This window comes from Taeniopygia guttata, chromosome 14 (genome assembly GCF_048771995.1).
Source record: "Taeniopygia guttata chromosome 14, bTaeGut7.mat, whole genome shotgun sequence".
NCBI classification, from domain to species: Eukaryota; Metazoa; Chordata; class Aves; order Passeriformes; family Estrildidae; genus Taeniopygia; species Taeniopygia guttata.
Genome location: NC_133039.1, coordinates 2,571,372 through 2,591,890, shown reverse-complemented (window position 1 = coordinate 2,591,890; position 20,519 = coordinate 2,571,372). Strand labels below are relative to the sequence as shown.

The window sequence follows — 20,519 nt, the reverse complement described above, 5'->3', positions numbered from 1 at the left end:
TTACTTATTTTACTGCAGTAAGTGATTGATCCTCTTTCTTCTTTTGTAAAAGATAGATTCTTCATTACCCTTATCACCCCAGAATACCTTTTTATGCATCTTTTTTGAATCAAATGCATCTTGTTTCTCTGTTTCTCTTGCATGTAGTCGATGAGAATTGTGCCCAGGATTGAAGTGAGATCTTTTACAGAAGTGCTTTTTACAATTGCATGAACCCTTTGGTGGCCCAGTTTGTACTGATGCAGGTTGGGTTTGCCTTCTTCCCAGCCACGGGTCAAAAGGGTGGCTTGCAGTTACCCAGTGGCTTAATGAATTCAGATTAAAGTAAAAATCGTTGCTGTAACTCCAACATGCATGGCCTTTCATGTTAGATTACTGAATTTCATTCCAACTTTATTACTTCAGTCATCAAAAGCATCCTCTGTGCAATCCATCCGAACACAGCATCTCCACCTGTCAGGACTGGGCCTTGAAATATCCTTAATAAAATGACCTCTGGGTTTGTTCTTCCACTTCCAATTTCAACTACTCTTAATCTACCTTAAATTATTGCCTTAAACACATTATGGTTCTTCTTCCTAATCAACTTTCCTGTTTTAACCAGAAGCTTGCCTCTTAGCCCTGAACCAGCTTGCTTAAAGAATCGATTGATTTATTTTCTGTAGAATATCAGTTATCAAATAAAGGGTGAGAGCAGATATTCCAGTGAGCCTCATTTTCCTATTACCTCTCTGACTTTCATTATTTCTGACTTAAAAATTTGTTTTCAAAGCTTACACGGTCAAGGCTGGACTGATGGTGAATCTACAGCTGCCCAGGTTACCTTGAGATGACATCAATGTACAGACATCAAAGATGATGAACAAAGTGCCTTTTAATGCAGGCTTTTCTGAGTTTATTAAAAAAAGGTCATACATTAGTGCTGCACTCCTGATTTCACATCAGGAAAAATATACCTTCCCGAGCCTTTCACAATGAGAATTTCAGATTGTGGGATGTCTGGCAAATTTAGTTTTCAACTGCATGAAAATTAACAGCTAGGCTGTTGTCCCCCTTGGAATACAGAGTATATTTTAGAAATATCTATTTCCAATTAAAACAAATTAAACTGAAAATGGTTTACGCTTTTCTATTTTTTCCCCCAGCAGGTCACTGAGTCACTACTTCTCTTAAAATTTCTTCCAAAACCTTCCTCGGTATTTCCTCATAATTTTGCATGCTGTGAAATAATTACCATATAAAATGTTTTGGCATATAAATGAGTTCATCATATAAAATATATATGGTATTGCATTAAGAATTCATAGTTGGATCTTCACAGTAGCTTTTAGAAATCAATTTTAAGGGAATTTTTTGGCACTGCTTCAAAGAGAAAGTGACATTAAATGTAAATATTCTGAATATTGTAATTGTTAACACCATTCACTGAAAGCCCCTTTTACAGCATCCTCAGAGGAGTAAATAGCTTGCAAGAAACAAAATCTCCCTGTTCTGGACACAGATTCTGCTTGAAGGAGACAGCAGTCCTTTTACTGAACATTTCAAGGTTGTGCTTAACTAATTGAGCCTATTTTGGCATCGTATTTTTCCTGAACAGGACTATTCTGAAATTATCAGTTCTTCTGAAAACCCATAAATGTGGATTTTTGGCTTATAATTTTAAAAATCTTGGCTATAAGTTTTATATAGCGATTCTGTCTGTCGAGAGAACACTTAGCCTGAGATCTCATCTGGATTTGGAAGACAGAGTACAAAGACATTTTGTCTTTTGCTGGTCGGTTTATTATTTTTCATGTTCCAATTTTGCTATAGCTGAAAATGGCTTTTCCTTTATTTGCAAGCTAACAAATAAATCCTTCTTAAGAATGCAGCCGTTCTGCCATTCATTGAATTACTAAGAACATTAATAAAATTCAGTGAAATACAAAGTGTTCATATTAATGAGAGTTCAGAGGCTTCTAAAATATCCAGAGCAATAATATTTCATGGATTATGCTGGACGACTGTCTGTAGAGGTCAACTGTGATATGATCACTGAAACCTGTGGCTGTGCTGTAGCCTTAGGAAACCTGTGTGAAAATAAACCACATGGCTTTGATGGACCAAAGCAGCCAGCAGGAAATAAGGGCAGAGCCATCCACTCAGTGCTGAACACCCATGGCATGAGAGAGGCCATTAAAACAAATAATATAAATGAGCCTGAGCTGGCTATAAGACCTTCAAGGTGATTAATGCCTGTGGTGACAAGTTGGAGGCATAGGAGGAGATTAAAGATTAAGTAAAGGTAAGAGTGCTAACAGGCCTTTTCCTGCCCAGCGCTTCTAATTGCTCTTCCTTCCTGCAAAGCCAGTGGCCAGCACTGTCTGTGCAGCACCACATTCCTCCCTGGGACTTGTCAGGCACGTAGATAAATGAAATACTTCTTTTCAAGCACTTTCTTCTGTCTTTTCTTCCTTTTTTTTTTAAAAAAAAAATTCTTTTTCCTATTTTTCCTTTTTTCTATATTCTTTTTAGCTATGTGGAACCTGTTGCTGTTGCCTTTGGGCAGTGTCCAGCACTGGGACTTTAGGTGTAGGTTAGTGCAGACCAGCCTCCAGCTGCCCAAACTGCTGCAGTGGGCAGTGAAGGGGCCACCAGGAAGCCCAGGCAAGGACTGCAGGTTTCTCTCACTTGGCTTTCCAAAACAATTGTTCAAAGAACAAGAAAAACCCTGAGTATCAAAGAGCCCGATCCCCTGACCCGCTAAGGCTCAGTTGTAGTGTGTCTACTGCCTTATTTGCAGGAGGTTTTAACACTTGACCTGAAAAGTCAACAAAAGAATCACCATCTCCCATCTTAATAAATTAAGTTCTATCTTCTCTAATCACTTCCTACAAACACACAAAGTCATCTGTTTCCTTTTGGCTTAGATCTTGTATAATGTTTGGAGGAAGAAGGTCTACTTTTGTCAGCACCCCTGTTAAATTTATTTGCTTTTCTAGTTCAAGAAAAAAGCCTATAACTCTAAAAGTCATCCAATGCTCTTATTTATTTATTTTGCTCAGTTTGATTGATACATCTTTGTTCTGAGCTTATACAAAATTGACCACAACTCCAGTAAAAGTGCCTCTTGTTAAAACACTTCCAGAATATCCATGTGTTCCCCTCCTGTGCTTGTCCTGTGTGGGAAGAAACTTGACCTTCGGTGGAAGTACATTGAATTCAGAAGAGCTCCATCAGAAATCTTTCTGGCTGATAAGTCCAGAGCTTGATAATTATTCAGACTGCTTTGCTGCATGTAACTCTGCTTCTTGAGTTACAAGCAAGAGTTCTCCAGCTAAGATGGAAATGGGGCAGTTAGTTTGACTTCTCTTTGTGGCTTTTCTTTCACCGGCTCAGTGGGCAAGGGAGTCACTTGGAGAAGCAGAAATGTCACCCTAAGGTATCACCAGTGCAAACATACACAAATAGAAGCCTCTTAGCACTGTTTCATAATTGTTCATTGGTTCTCTCTGGAATAATTAGGAGAACAAGCTGTAAAAGATGAAGTTGATGATCATTCGTGTAAATATCAGTAGGAATGCTTGTGTCTATGAATGTGTGTATATACGTATAAATTTATTTACTTCATGTTTCATGGGCCACCAAGATTTATTGTCCTTTGTAGTAAATATTGACCTTGGATTTATCTCAGTCAATGTTTACCTCTTAAGCCAATAAATCTTGAGGTTCACCTTAACAGAAGTCAATATCTGCTTAGTGTTCAGCTCCATCATTAATATAAATATTTTAGTGACCTTTGCATGTATTAGTCTATTTTTAAAAGTCAACCTAGTGTTACCAATCCCATAGCACATCAGTAGTTTATTTTTCAGTTGCTTATTCCTGTAAGATTTTTATAATAACCTCTGATATTCTTGTTGAGGTGTTGCAGACAGTATTTTTTGAGGAGAATCTCAGGAATGTGAGTGCAAGTTGCTGTTTCCAGTGGGGAGGGATGAGCCCACAGCAGCGCTGTATATCTGTGTGGTTCATCACGTATTTACCTACTACCAGGGTCCAAGCATTGCTTTGATTGCTGCTTCTTTTCTGGGAGTTTTTCAAGACATTCTTTGTATGAGCAAATCTTTCTGAGATCAAGTGTTTGCTTTTCTGTATCTGTCACTGAGTTTAGGGCTAACAGGGACCTTTAGACCACCTAGTCTGACCTTTTTATCTCCTGCCATCTTTATCTCCTCCATTTCAGAAGCACTTTTTGCTGCCTTCCACCTCCCCTTTCTTTTGACCCTCACCGAGTGAAATTTCCCTGCAGTGCCCTTATTAAAGTTTTCCTTTTTAATTGCATTTGATTGGTGTGATAACAGCTCAGTCTAGTTACACACTGAAGTGTCCCAAAGGAGTGTTGCTCTCTGGATCTCTCTGGGCTGCCCTCCCTCAGCACATGCAGGCATTGCCCTTTCATGCCTGGATATTCAGGCAGGAACATTGCACATAAATGTTACCTGGAGCCATTCAGGCGTGGCTGGGGTCCCTCCTGATGTCCTCCCCCTAAAAGGGAGATTCAAAGTGACCTCTTCCCACCTCCTCTGGCCAGGTAAGGAAGGCTATGATCTGGCCCATGAGTTGTGAAATCCTCTCTTTAAAATAAAGCTGTCTGAAGGCTCCAGGGCAGTTACTTAATTCAGGCACCAAGCTCAAGATTTTCCTTGTTATTATTGTTACTGCACCACAAAGCACACATAGAATACTGTAATACGTGATTACAAACCACTTCACCAGCACAGATAAGAGAGATGCTCATCCCAGAGCATGCTCACCCCCAATTTTTAATTCTACCACCCCCTTTTCATTAAATTGCTCCTTTTATTCCAATTTACAGTGCTGACTGCTCACACAGATAAAAGCTTGCAGGGTTAAACCCTTTATGAGCCTATAGAAAATGTTCTGTGCATGTGGAGAGGTTTTTATTATTTGTTGTAAAGGTGCTGCTGCAGTTAATGGTTTAAAAACACTGTGCTATGGAGAATTCTGATCCCTGTCACATGAAACAGCATAAATGCCAGACCAGGGATTTATATGAATATTCCTTGAAGAGAAGCAAAGACAAGGAATTAGTTGTTCTCTTGTCCTATTTATTCCCTTTAATTGGATTTATTTTTAAGAGGGCTTTAGTATAGAAATTTCTGCTTCATTTCTTTATTGTATATTGGAATTTCATATCAACAGAGATAAAGCCTGCATGCCCTACATTAAAAAAATCTATTTAAATCAGTGGAGGTATATTCCTTCAACAGCAAAATCTATTTTTTTTTTTTTTAACTATTTTTTAAACCTAATCTAAATCAGTTCTCAGACAGAGTATTTTAAGGTGCTGGTGTTGGAGCAGTTCACAGCAGCAAGCAGAGCCAGGATTCAAGATTTAGAGCAATTATAGGTGCTGATACCTGAGGTCTTCCAGGGGGATGTGTGTGCCACAGGCCACAGCGTAGCTGGGCTGTGCAGGAGACCTGACAGAGCAAGCACAGCACTTGGCTGGTTTTGGGTGCACGCCTCCAGACTGAGGAGCTGCTCACTGTTGTCAACCTTTGATTCATAGAGTTGTGTAAATGGGCAAAAAATTCCTTTCTGTCATGCCAGAGGCCAAATTAAACAGAAATCTGTAAACTGGGAGGGTTATTTATTTGGGAGGAAGCACCATGAGTCGTGTGATAATATACTCCTGTAGGTTTGTTGGGGTTTTTTTTGCAATTTGTTTTGGGGCTGGATTTGTCTTGGTTTATTTAATGCCATAAAATATCTTTCTTTCTGCTGAGAAATTGTTTCAAAACTATACCAGCACGAAAGCGAACATGGAATTAGCAGAGCCAAGCAAAGGTGTTTGAAGGTTTGGACTAAGAGTGACCACAAATGTCTGAGTTAATACTGACCCACCAGCCTGCCCAGCGAATTCTTCATGTCCCCTTTCAACCAGGCATTTAAAAAATGTACTGCAGATATGCAGGAAGGCATATATTGCTTTTTCCCCTCTCCCATCCCAGCTATGCTAATGAAAGCCCAGCATAGCTGAGATTTCCAGAGCTGCTATCACTGTGGAGAGGTGAAAGGAGGCCCGTGCGTGTTACATGGCAGAATTGAACCCTGGGCACTCGTGATTTTTGTAATGTTTTGCTGCAGAGTGGAGAATAAAGAGGTGAGTGCAGAGTGTGCTGGGCAGGATCTGAAAGCACACTGACCTGCTGGGGAGCGGTGCTGGGAGGTGGAAGGAGCAGGTGCTGCTGCCAGGGATATTGCTGGGACTCTTCAAGATGTCTTTGATGTACCTTGCAGTGGTTAGTGAAGACTTGGAAAGAAAATTGCTAAGAAAGATGGAATGAAGCAATGTAACAGCGTCTGAATTTATTTCCATAGGTATGAGGAAAGCGTGCCCTTAGGTCTGTGTTTGTGCATCTACAGATTTAAGCTTTTCATGCTTAAAAAGCTCCCTTTCCTTCGGAGCCCTGCTAACACAGACCACTTAAGAAAACATGCATGTTTCTTCTGATCTAATCAATCTCTATTTTATCCTTCTTTGAATTATAGTGGAGCTGTAAAAAATGGAACTGCTTAATTGCGATAGTTCACTAAGAACTCCTACAAAAGAAGTATTTGTTGTCTGGGGAAATTTTATCTCCAGTTCGTTTTATTGTAGAAGATTCTATCTCGGAAATGCTGTGAATCAGAGATGAAGGGGAGTAATGATGAACTTCAGGAAAACATAAGGAAAATGTGTGGGTGTATGAGTTTGCACATGTCTGTAAGCTATAATAGATACGCAAATAGAAAAGCAAGTGCTTGTGGACATGTGGGTTTGCGTTAGATGTGAATTTTATTCATCAGCTCTTTAACACTAGATTTACACACTTTTAAAAAACCATTCTGACTCATTCCAGAGAACCTTTATCAGCTATTTTATAATGATTTCATTTACCGATCCAATTATAAACGAAATTGAGCCCTATCTGCTAACACAGGTTAAAATGTTTTTATTCTAGGCAGCTGTTTGATATCTGCAGGTGTGGGAGCACACAACAGAGATGGAAATTAATTAAGCAAGATGTGGGAGATGGCTGCAGCGAGTGCTCTGAGCTTGTCAACCAGGGGAGACACGTGTCAAACACTCTGTGATTAGTTGCAGGACTCAGAGCTCTGCAGAGCTTGGCTTTGCTCCCTCACTGCTCCCGAGCTATTCCACTGGCCCCATATATTGATTTTACCAGAATTACCCAAGGAATTTCCCGATATACTAAATTATTGTGCATGAACAAACCCCCTCTCACTGCACTTGTATTGAGCATCTTTACCTTCTTTAGTGTTGTGTTATTCTTTCATATCTTTAGCATCCCTGCAGTATTCTAAATTTTTGTGTTAATGACAAGGACCACCAGGTGTGGAAGTGTAAAGATTTTTGCCTAAGATGTAATAGCTCTTATCTATTTTTGTGTTGATACAGTTGCCAGGCAGAGGTGCTGTCTTGTGGCACTCAAGGCTCACAAGCTACAGTCATAAAAATAGTGTAGGAGCAGTAAGTACATAATTTGAAGGAACAATTGTAATTATAAAATACAATTTAATTTTCCTATATTTATAGAAAACTATTAAAAGTGATTCCTTCAGAAAATGGGGGCAAAAAGTAAGTAGATAAATATCATGTTCATGCACAAGTTCCACAACCACAACAGTTTGTGTGTAACCATGTTCTGAATAGAAAAATTGTGTGAATTATTAGAATAAAACTTTCTCTGGCAACAATTTTCTAATCATAGGGATGCAAGAAAATGTAAATGTGTATATATATATAGATACACACACACACATATATAACTACATTTTTATGAAAGAATGTCCTCAGTATTAAAGGTAAAACAAAAATAGCTATTATTATTGGGGGGGAAGATGTTCCTCTTCATTGCAAAATGTGAACTGTAAGGTAATGTGAATAGCATGGTTTTGTTCATATTTACTTATGTATGAAATATGGTTTGTTATAATTTCTTATTGAAAATAAAGTCCTATATCCCTGTACAGGGATATCCTCAGGGATATATGTTCCATGTGCCTGTGCTGAGGGACCTCTCCACCATCATCTCCTCCAAGAGGTCACATAATTGTGCATTTCCAATTGCAGCCCTCTGGCAGCCCTTGAAATCTCAGCATGCTCAGTTATATTTTCAGATCCCTTCAGCTGTAGTGCCCATGAGCTTGGGCCACAGTGACCACCTCCATCAGTGCCACTTGCCAAGGGCTTCCTCAGCTGCATCACCTGGTTCCTGCATCAGGATGAGGAGTGCACAGTGGCTCCCCAGCTTCATTGGGATAGTCCAGAAGAGGGAGCTTGAAATTAAAGAGTGAAGGGATTTAAAAGTACCAGAAGGAAATAAATTGTTCAAATATGGGGACTTTGTTGTGGTTGCCCTTTATCACTGGTGGAATTTGCTTCATATTAACAAGAACATTGACAAGAGCCTTGTGTTGGGGGTGATGGTTATTCTTGTGGAGGTGTGTTTCAGTCCAACCAGCAGTAATTTGCTTTCAGTAACTACGTTAAAACACTTATTCACTCAAATATTAAGTTAAAATACTTATTTTTTCAGCATGGTATCATACATTGCTTTTCCAGAATTTTGAGAAAGTAAATAATTGTGGAGAAAATGAAAAATCATAACCTTGTGTGTGACTTGTGTTTAGTCAGCTCAAACACTCCAATCTCATTTCAGTGACACCAGGCATGAATTTGACCCACATGGTCTGAAGTTCATGGTTTGTTTTTGTGCTGAGCCTTTCCCTGGGTCACTTCTCCGATGCCCATGCATACAAATAACACCTTTGAATTTGGTACAGCGCCCTTTTCTGCTTCAAATAATGATGCATTTGGGGACTTTGAAAAAGAAAAGTTTCAGCAGAATGTGCTTGCAGCAGTGCTGTGTTTTTACAGTGTATAATCTCCATAAATGTCTCTGTCTTTGCATTAGATCCAGTACCTGCAGGCTAAGGAAAGAGTTCCTGAGCACTGTACTGCACCTACTAAAGCAGAAAGAAGCCTGTGCAATTTAGTATTTGTGTTTCTCTATACCTGTATATATATACCTGTACATTTTATCAACTAGAAAGTGTATTTTATTGACCCAAGTTCCTCTGGACTTGTGTTTTTGCTTGTTTGTTTTCCTTTTGGCATTTAAATCCATGCCTCATCTTGAATCCTAGTTCCAACATGTAAATCTTGAGAATGCTCACACACAGAAAACAAGAGAACAAATGTGATTATATTCAACTGAAATCAACAATGCCTTCTTTTGATTTTAGCTTTTCACTAAGAAATGTTCTTCTGAAGTAATTTCATGGTAAAAAGTAGATCCTCTGGAGTTATCACTGTAGGACAGTTTCAAAACTTTTGAAGCATTTTAAATGGGGAAATGACATCAGCCATTTTCGACAGGAATATTCAGTTTCAGCAAACTGTTTTTTCCCCCCGAGAAAAATCGTGTTGCCCAATTCCTCCTCAAGGCCTCCTGGTATGCACAGACTTTGTTGGTGAGCAGTGGTATTAGTGATGGGAAGTTGGGACCCAGCCTCTGCAATTTTTCACGCAGAAGGGCAGATATTCCTCCAGCAGTGCACAGAGAGCATATTTTCCGTGCATTATGCATGGGATTTGCTCCAGCTGGCCTCTGACTCACACTCCCCTGCCTCCCCCGTGTCTGCGGCCGGGGCTGGGACCACCTCATCCCTCCCACTGGGAGCAGCTCCGTGCCAAGCCCCGGGCAGGTGGACAGACAGACATCCCTGCTCCCAGCTCCTGCTCCCAGCCAGGCTGCACAGAGCTGGCTGCTCTCGCCCAGAGCCGTGCCCAGCTTGGAAACAATCCCCCTCCCTGGGCCTCTCTTCAGGGTCTGACCACCCTCATTGGGATTTTCTTCCCCCCTCTTCATCAGGTGGTAATTTCCTCTGTTCCCATTTGTGCCTGTTGTCTCAGCAGCAATGAGATCTCCCTGATCCTGTTTTCAGAAGAGACCAAACACAGTTCTCCCCCTTCCCTTCATCTGCTCCATGCCCTGGGCCATTTTGATGGCCACTGTGGACTTGCTCCAGTTTGTCAGTGTCTTCCTGGTATGGGGGAACCCAAAACTGGCCGTGGTACTCCAGGCTGTCCAAGAGGGAGAAAATCAATTCCTTCAACCTGCTGGCTACAGTCCTGCAGTTGTGCTTGAAGTGCAGATTATTGAAACCCATGGATCTGGTCTACTGTGAAAGCCTCTGGGGAGCTGGTGCTGCTCAAAGGGATGTCCTGTGCCTTTGGCACCAGGTGGGATGGGGTAGAACATCCACTCTGTGCAACGTTCCTCCAGCACCCGTGGCCTCCTCTGCCACAGAGCTTCTTGGGCAAGTGGGGATGGGCCTGGAACTGGCTGCTGAAGGAGCCCTGGGTCTTCCCTCAGCTGTGGGAAAGGTCAGGGGGAGCTGATAGCAAGAAGGGGACCTGAGTTATATTTCCACCAAGCCCTGCCTCTTGGACGAGTGTGGTACAAACAAGGCTTGGCAGTGAGACTTCAATGAGGTGATGCTTCTGAGGGATGGGTGAGAGGAAGAGGCCAAAGCAGGGTGTGGGATGGGGCCCTGTCCTTGAGCCACATTGTTTTCCCCTTTTTTTGCCTCTTATTGCACTAGTCCATGGCAGACAGCTTTCCAGATGAAGGTCCCTGCAGAAGCTCTCTCTGGAAGCTGCTGTTAACATGTGGAGGATGGTGTGACCCATTGGCACGTAGGTGTACAGGGCCTGTAAAATGAATTGATGCTCTGCCCATAAAGCTGTACTCTGTTCATTTGGTGTAATAATTAATGAACCTATAAAGGGACTTCATAAAACAGTAAAAATGGAAATACTTCACAGAAATAGAAGATGATAAATTTTTATTTCTTTCTGTTTCATGTGTCTGTTAGTTATGTGGACCTGTGACTTAATACATGTTATGGAATTAGACATGGACTTTAGTGTTAACCTGCAAATCACAGTGTCCTCTCATGTCCAATTTTTATGATCATTATGGTAAAATCAATGCATGTCTTAATTGTAATGATAACTAATCATCAGCCGTTATAAGGAAGTAATTAAATAGTCTAAATTATTAATAACTTTGGATGCTGCTATAATTAATTTCTTGCTGCCCTAACAGGAAAATAAATTAACAGAAGCAGATGGGTAATGTTTTTGTTAAGGCTTCAGTACTGACTCTTTCTTAGGTACACGCCTGCCACACCACATATTTGATTATAGCAATTTTAACCTCGGGACTGTTAATTTTAAATACCTCCAAAAAGGAATTCTTTTCTTTTACCTGGTTGCAATGCTTTTATTCTCAGTAGTCAGTAATTAATAGTAATGACTCCTGGTGGTTCCAGTATTGTACTTTAGCAAGGACTTGTAGCATTCCTAGGAACAAGGAGTATGGATTGGAGCCTTGTACTTACACAGAGCAGAGACCCTTGCAATTTATTCAGTGGTAAAGTACTGTGTTTATTCCCTCACTGTACATATGTTTATTGAAGCCAATCTGGTTTAAATTTTGTGCTCTTCATCCTTACAGAGTAGGAGGAGCTGTTGTTAGAACAATTGCTAGAAAGATGTTGTCTTTTCAGGAAATGAATGACAAGAAAATCTCAGAAGTACATAAGAAGACCCCATACAGCCCCACCTCCTATCCCCCCTGATTTTCAAATGTTAAAATAGTATCCTGATAGTACCCAAAGCTACAGCTAAAGGGAGGTGGAGTTACTATCAACTCTGTTTACTAAACTTTAAAGGTATGTAAGTAGGAAAGGTTTAAAATACTTGAATCGTGCTCCTAGGGCAGCCTCATTCTGAGAAAATGTTGCGTGTCTTTTGTTGAATTATGCCAGAAGAGCTCCATATCTTTTAAAGCTGTCCTCAACAACACAGGGCTGGCTTTGTTTTGCTAGAGACATAGAAAAAGAAGGAAAAACTGCATAGCACAAACATTGAAAGCTTTCTGAGGCTGCCTGCACAATGAAATTGTTCTGATTGAACTCTTGACAAATTATAACCTGCAGGTACAGTGAGGATTTTCCATTTTTGCCTAACACGTATACATTTTGTCTCTTCCATTTTTCCTTCCCTGCAATGCATTCAGCACAGCAAGGGCTGGAAAGAAATCTGATTGTGAAACTGATAAATTGTCTTACATAGTTTCCCTATTTTGGCCATTGCCATGGTCTGGTTCTGAAAGTGCTTGGAATTCTCTTTCTCTCATTTTGTTTTAACAAGCCTCTTCTCAGTTGCCTATTGCCAGTGCTATATTACCCACAGTGCACATAATTTTTTTTTCTATCTCCTATTCTACATCGACTCCAAGAGGCCTCGGTGTAAAAGCAGATGAGATGATTTATTTTTATCACTCACTTTTTCTCATGAGAAAGAGAACCCCTTGGCCCTGTCTTCTCCACTGGCTTCCTCCTAGCACAGGCATTTGCTTCTTGGCAAATGGGGTCCATAAAATGCTACTGAATGCAACCAGCTAAGTGTTTCATTATATTTATTCTGCAATCACCGTGCTAGATCCTTTTTTGGTCTAAATAGGTGCAGTCCCACTGGTTTGAGGGCAGTTTGCCTTCTTGGCATCAGAAGGGAATTGGCTCAACCTGGCCAGGTGGCCAGGAGTCATCAGAAATGCCAGAGAGCAGAGGATCAAACCCTGTGATTCCAGATCTGATTGCAGTTGTTTGCAATTCCATGTATACTCATGGAAGACACTTAATGTGTTAAAACTTGCTGCAAGCCTTTGATATATTTGACCTTTTAAAAAAGTCTTCTAAATTTTGATATTCCCTAAGCAGACAGCTGGTATTTTTTGATTGAATAGATAGAGATTTCATGTCTAAACGCATTTCTTGGTTTCACTTTGCTGGATTAGTTCACTGCTCCCTGTATGTTCTCTGCTGCTCACAATCTTTTCTTGTGATTTGTTTTTGAGTGATACTATCAAAAGGTTTGCAAAGAATTAAAGGGGCAGAAATGTCCCTGGAAAACCTTAGTGGTGTCCTGCTAGTGTCTCCCTTTGGATCTAAACATGGATATTTGGGTACATACAGTCCCATCTGCAGCTACACAAAAAATTGCTCCTGATACCTTCTGATTGGAACAAATGCTTGGCTCCCAAGAGCCACGAGCAACCAGATATAGATCCTCTGGGAGAAGGTGGGGAAGGCTTAAAAAAATTGCAACCCTTTCAAAATCTTTGGCTGTGGAGAGGGTGGCAAAGGACCCTCCAAGTGCTGATGCTGAGCCCAGGACACGCCGGGTGCAGCACAGCTCTCTTGGTCGCAGCCTCATGAAACAACATCTTAAACACCAGAACTGGTGCCCTATTTTCTTCATCTGCCACCTGAGTAAGTCATCTGGAAAGAAAGCAAATGATACGTGGTCAACAAAATCAAGAAATCCCTCTGAGCAGTTCTCATTTACAGCACAATCATAAAATTCCTGGCAGAAAATCAAACCATTTCCATATCAGTTGAGCACACAGCATTGCGAGCACGGTCAGTGTCAACAGGGCAGGGGCAGGAGACAGAGGCTGCTGTGTTCTTGGTGCTGCAGCTCAGACAGAAGATGAAATCATGGTAGTTCAGTGTTTGGAGACTTTAACTACTGATTTTCTGGCTTTCTGTTTGTGCGAGAATAAAACCTGCTTGTGCTTGGAAAAAGAAATTGGTTGTTAGGAATGTGTCTGCATGTGTTTGGCCGTAATTATTTAAAAAAAACCTTCAAAAACTAGATATATACCTACTTTTGTAGAGATGTAGTTACAGTCTCTGCTTGGTGGTGGGATGGTTGCAGCTCTGTGTTTGTAAAGGCTGTTTTTTGCTGTAATGACCAGAGAATGATTTTGGATGTCTTATAAACGAGTGCGTGGTATAGGGAAAAACAACAGACCATATTTTTGGCCTTGGCTGTGTTGTTTATGCCTTTAGCAAGCACCACTTACTCAACTTATTCAGTATTTAAATCTTGTTTTCTCTATAAAGTACAGATCCAGAAACACATGGCTTGAACTAAATATGCCAGCATCAGACCTTTACTGGGGGATGGAAAATAGGTCTGGTTCTTTGCAGTTTCAGATTTTGGCTTTGTTCAGGAACAAATACTTCAAATTTTTGAAGTGTTTTGGTATATTGATCCTTGTGACATTTTTGTGTTTATTTCAGACACTGAAGATAGAAGGAATAAAAATTTCCAAACCCATGCTACACTTAGTCTGAACTGATTCAAAGCCAGATTTCCTACAGGGATCTTCAGCACTTGGTACTCTAAGAGGTGATAATTTCCAGAAGGATGGTTTTCTTTTGTGCCATTCTGAAAGACTGAGCATCCAAAAGCAGAAACACTTCAACTCATTAATTGCTGTGAGAAATCTTGGCCTGACAATATCAATTAAAAGGAGTAATTCTCCAACAGAGAAGGAACATGGTGGTGTGTTTTTACTGACAGTTGTGATATTACTGATTGCTTACATTTGTATCAAAGACATGCCCTGGTTTCGCTTTGGAGATGTAAATCAACATCACCATAACTTTGGGTGCCTTGCATGTGTCTGTGTTCAGATGTACTTCAGAATAATTTTTGATGGTATGTCCTTCAAAGGTCTCTTTAATAATCCAAGTCTTGGCCTAATAAGATTAAGACTTCACTGAAATAAAATTAAGATTTCACCCCATCATATATGGGGTACTAGAATATTTACACTAATATTCTGCTACACAGAATGTTGGGGTAAATCTGTTGCTGCTAATAGACTTTGGGTTCATTACACTGTCAGATTAAGCTCTTAGTCTGTGAGTTTCAAAGAGGTTTTTTTTCTGATAAAATTAAAAGGTGATGTAGAAATAAAATGTGGAACATTTTGGAGAAGGATGCAATGCTATACATAATTTATTGGGCACTCTTTGTACAGTCAATTGTTAAGTTATAAATAAAATAGAGGATTAACACAAGGATGAAAGGGTAAAACAGCGGGTAGTTATTTCCTTTGTATTTCTATTAAAAAAAAAAGGAAAAGTTTCCAAATTTGATCAAACAGCAGATTTTGGTTTGGTTATTGATATTCACTGTGTTGTAACTATTTTTGGATGTATCACATTGGAGACTTTCTGTCTCACAGAGTGCCTTTTCCTCAGTAAATGTTCTGCAGGCTGCAGAACCGTTCCCAGAGCTCAGCGAGGAGCCCCAGCACAGCCAAGGTGAAACCAGAGGGAGGCAAACGAGCCTCTGCCACTCTGAATTCCCAGTTCCAGAGCTGCTGGAGAACAACTGGACTTCCCTCGTGGACACAAAGTCCCTGGGGGCTGTTCCAGCTTGGCACCCGCCTGTGTGGCTGTTTCCCCATCCCGCTGGAACCTCAGCCCCCGGTTCCAGCTGGAGCATGGGCACAGGGACCAGCTCCAGAGATCTGCTGTAGCAGGCAGATGGCTTCTGCCAGCAGAGAAATCCCTTCAAGTGGAGAAGTGCTGAACCTAAGCAAGATCACAAAAATGACCTTAGTGGATTTAAGAATACGATCCACAGGCTTTTCGAAATAATTTGTTGTAGGTCTTTGCGTTGGTGCTCAGAATGAGGTGAGGAAGAAGTTTCTCCTGGATGCCTCAGAGCAGGCTTTGTATCCATGGTGGAGGTGTTTCCTGAGTGTGAGTAGGAATAGCATGGAGTGGGCCTGATCAAAACAACAGGAGTAAAATATATCATTTTGTTATATATAGGCCATGGGCTGAGCATCCCTTGTGGGTGCTGCAGGAGGTGCCTGGTTTGAAATCTCCCAGTTCTCCTACTGGGAGTGGTGCTGACGCAGAGCTGTGATCCTGAGCAAAAACATTCAGACTGATGAAGAGGAAAGACATGAGCAATTTGAACTTAGGAGTGAAACATTTCCTAGAACTGAGCCTGAATAAAGTCTGGAACACTTGAACAGGAAATAAGCTAATAATGGGATTTTACAATATGCATTTCCCATATAAGGCATTGAAATGTAGCATAGGTTTCACAGATTTGGTGGCTGATCTTCTGCCTGTTTTGATGAAGATCTTAGGTTCATTCACTGTTTGTGTAGTTGTGTGTGTGAGTTCCTTTCTCCACTCTAGGTTGAAGTGTTTCATCTCACCACTGGTCCCTGGATGGGCCATTCTAGGCCAGCCCAGGGAGGAGAGCAGTTAACAATCCCCTCTTGCTGCCTTTTGTTTTTGTTGGGGAGCTATTTCCTTTAGCCCTTGAGGCTGATGCATAGGAAGGGGAAGAGAGGTGGGGAGCGCCCGTCTCGATGTGGTTCATGCTTCTGAAAATAAGTTCCCCAAAATCTGATGTGGGGAAAGGAAGCCCTGGCTCCACAGAGCCTGCTGTCTCCCTCAATAAACAAAGGACTGGGTTTGGGCACGTTGCCCGAAGTGTTGGTGCAGGGTGTGTTCCATCCCCACTGCTCTGCCTGGCCTTTTAAGGCGATGTGACAGCGAGCTGGAGCGATGGAAAGGTGTGTAATTCAGCCGTGATTAATGAGCACGAGCCTCTTCTGCAGCTTCCCTCTTGCTGTAGCATCGCTTGGATTCCTTCTCACAAGTAACTCGCCGAGATTTTCAGAGTTTGGCCTCTTCTGCACCGTCAGTGCAATCTCCTGCCAGCTCTTATGCTGCATTAATTTAGAGCCAACTACCTTTCCAAATGTGCTTTGTGCTGTGGAACAGGTTTTGCTTGTAAATGCAAGGCCAGATGTTGAGAAGAGGAGAGCTCCTGTTTGGGCATCTGGCAGTCACTGCTGGGCCACAAACCCATCACAGCTGAAAATCTGAAATCTCTCTGCTTAGACAACACAGTGCTCAGGCTGGCCAGTTTGTGCACTGCTGTAAGAGGTGCCTTCCTCCATGTAATTCAGGAGCTCTTTCAAAGCAACACACCCAAACTCACTGTCTCAGTTTTAAACCATAGCTTGTGCCTAACAAGTTATTTTGATTTCTTGCCGAGCAGGGGTTCACTTTCCAGTTATAGCTAATGTTTTCCTTTCCTTTTTCTGCAAAATCTGTTAACAAAGGCTAAAGAAACAATGAAGGTAGGTCTACTGGCTAGATAAGAAATAGGTCTGATTTATTAAGAAATGCTTCTTTTTTTTTTCCAGTGACATATTTGATGCCATGTTCCCTGTCACACACATCGCAGGAGAAACAGTCATACAACAGGGTAATTTTTCCTGTCATTTTTCCTCCTGTGTGTTTGTTAGGATCCTATAATTCACATCTCTCCATTGAGATTTCACCCTCTTTGCTTCATGTGAAGATTAACCATATTACACCTTCAAGTGTGCAGCTGTGTGATAAGGTCATGGATGTAAGTCTCTGCTACACATGCAGAGAACCTCACTCTGGTGGATCTCCTGGCTTTCAAAGTGCTACAGTTAAATGTAGATAAACAGCACTTCAAATTAAAATGTTCATTCCTTAGCTGAAGATAGTCAGGAAGTAAACCCCAGCTCAGGATGCATAAGGGTGGCACAGGCAAGCTGAGAGTAATTAGAGATGGAAAATATTTTTATGATTGTTGGGAATATTCAGCACCTCATTGTGCTGTATCACAGTTATCACACTTGGCAACTTACCTGCATGCCTGCAGCACATTGTGGAGGACTTCATTACCCTCGGGCTATATTAAAATCTCTTGAGTGTTTACCCTGAATGAAGTATTGAATCAATCAAAAGAGATAAATTAATGCAATTGAAAGGTATTAATAGCAAGAAATCATAGGAATACTTTGATTTATTTTAAGGCGAATTAAGGCATATTTAAAGGCAAATTAATTTGAAGGCAAATAAGCAAGGATGTTTCAGAAAATTAATCTCTCTGTTAAGTAATCTGGTGTACAAACCAGTGCAAATATGTACAGGATTAAATACAGGGACAGGAAGTTATTGAATAGCTTGGCAGACCTTCAGGAAACAATCACCTTTTGTATTTTGCTTCCAGGTGATGAGGGAGACAACTTCTATGTGATTGACCAAGGCGAGGTGGATGTAAGTATGCTCTTGCAGTATAATATTTATTTTGAAGCTACAGAATAAAACTGTGTGCTTTGGCAGAGAGCTTGAGTCAGCCACGTGCTGTGGGTCTGTCTCCTTTCTTCTTGAACTAGATTTCACAGGATTGGTTTCATTACTTTGCTTTTGTTGTGTTAAGTTATTTGTTCATAGTTTTAAATTTGGCATGTGTTACATCCTAGCTTATTTGTCCATTCCAAGCAGGAAATCAAAACCAAGCAAATGACATTATCTTCAGAGCCCTAACCACACCTGGAGGTGTGCAGTGCTTGGCAGAGCAGGCCACCAGGCTGGAATGCACCTGAGGGGTTCAGATCAACCATAACGAAAATATTTTCTTTAATCAGTTAGCTTAGCTCATGTGTTGTTTGTTTTTGTTTTGCTTTTTTTTTTTTTTTTTTTTTTTTTCCCAGAAATTGAGATACAGCCTCAGGCAGTGAGTTTCATCTTAGAAACCTTAATTTGCTTTTAAAATTAGGTCCAAATATAAGAACAATGCAGCATATTAATATAGCAAGGATTATTATAAGTGTAAAGTGATCTGTTAGACCACAAAATGTTTACAGGAATATGCAGTGGTTTAATCAGCAAGTCTTTGAAAAGAAGCTTCTTTCTGAACCTGCCTTCCAAATCATAAACTATTCCCCTCCTATCATTTCTCCCCTGTATGAAATTCACCCTTTTGCAGTTTTGCTGCAAGCATGTATGCACAGTAGCTGGGTAGGACAGACTTTCTCATTAGCAACTTTACTCTTCAGATGCCCACGTGAGTTTGGTTTGGCATATTTAAAGAAGAAGGTGATTTATTTTAAATCCAGGCAGGAGGAACATAGTTATTTTAGTGAAAGTTATTTTCTTTTAGCGCTCTGTTTGTGTCAGGAGACCATCTAATTGGTATTGTTGGGAATTGAGAAACCTCACATGCTGCCTCTGCCTCTGGAAGTTGCTCCTCAGGAAATCCGTCTGACTCACTGTTCCTATCAGACAGCCCTCTCAACAGCAAACACTGCCACATCCACAGGGCCAGAAAATAAAAGGGCAATATTTATAGAACAGTGTTAAAATTTAGTTTTAAAATAATTGGCTTGGGACCGATAGGGAGCTAAATGAGTTCACTGGCTTTGAATCAGACCCGCAAACACGCAAATGCACATGTTGAAGTTATAGATTAATCCTCTTTAAAAATAATTTGTCCTCTCTCAACACCTTTAGGAAAGCTTTCTTCAGTGTTCAGCTCGGGGATAGTGAGGGACTGAATGGCATCAGAAAACAGTTTGCAAACCTCTTGCAGTTACTTGCAAAATAGTTAATATTCTATATACACATACTGCTCTTAAAGAACAGCGACAAGGTAGGATTTCACTGGGTAGATTGTAACTTTGATTTCATGAGCGTTATCCTTCCCTACTCCCCTAAAATCAGCCTACAGCTGCTAGGACAAATTAAAATGGACATATCCAGCATGATGTCACCCTGACACTTAGACCAGAGACGTGTACAGACATCACCTGTGGGACAAATACTTCCTAACAAGACTTAAAAATGTAATTTGGACTGTGCTTGCCCAGAGACCAGTGCAGCTTCTGACCAAACCCTTCTGTGACCAGCTCTCACACTGCCCCACCTCAGCACCCCCTAAGGTGCCTCCTGATGCACCTTTCCACTGCTCTCCCCATCTGCTCAGCTTGGTTCTTTCTCCTTCCTAAGATTTTCCTAAAACTTCAGCCAAAACACCCCCTGAATTCCAGTGCAAGGTGCTGTGCAAGGCAGGGGGTGTTTGTTCACGCAGGAGCCACACGCTGGAAGTTGCCTGCATTGACTGGGAAGCTGTGATCCCAGTTCAGGGAGGTGATGCCAGCTTCCCCCTCAGAATAAAGTCTGTTCCAGGGCACCAGGGCAGGGTGAGTGTGGGAATCCAGGGCTCCCCTCTGGCTGCCCTGGCAGGTCTGGGACCCTGGCAGGGGTCAGGAACCCCCCTGGACAGAGCCCCCAGAGACACTGTCAGTGATCTCTGTCCATGGAGAGGAGTTTTCAATCTTACAGGATGAATTACAAGCTCTGAGTGTTTGATATAAGTAATAATTAAGTGTGGCATGGGTGCAAAAGTAAAATTTTAGGATTCTAGATTAGGGGTTCAGAGGGGACAAGATGGAGGAAATTGGGTGTGTCTTGTCCTTTTTCTCCTTCTTCATGCCCTCCATGTTTCACTGTGGTGTTGGCATTTTTCTGTTGGTTCAGGCTGGGGACACACTGTCCAACGTAGGTGACAGATATTGGCACGTTATTGTAAATCCAGCACAGGTAGTTTGTGGTATTTAATGTTTGTACCATCCCACTGAGGGCAGAGCCCCACACGCTGCCCTGCAGGACAGAGCTGCGGCAGGGCAGCAGAACATGTCAGAGATAAACAGAATAAACAACCTTGA

At 41.3% G+C, this 20,519-nt stretch overlaps 1 protein-coding gene across 1 annotated transcript in view; it reads left to right on the top strand.

Moving 5' to 3' along the window:
* Positions 1-20,519, top strand: part of PRKAR1B (protein kinase cAMP-dependent type I regulatory subunit beta) — a 92,655-nt gene that overhangs the window by 34,316 nt on the left and 37,820 nt on the right. The window contains exons 5-6 of the mRNA XM_030285231.4: positions 17,181-17,242; positions 18,023-18,069. Coding sequence (XP_030141091.1) covers positions 17,181-17,242; positions 18,023-18,069 — 109 coding nt within the window. The remainder of the gene's footprint in view (positions 1-17,180; positions 17,243-18,022; positions 18,070-20,519) is intronic.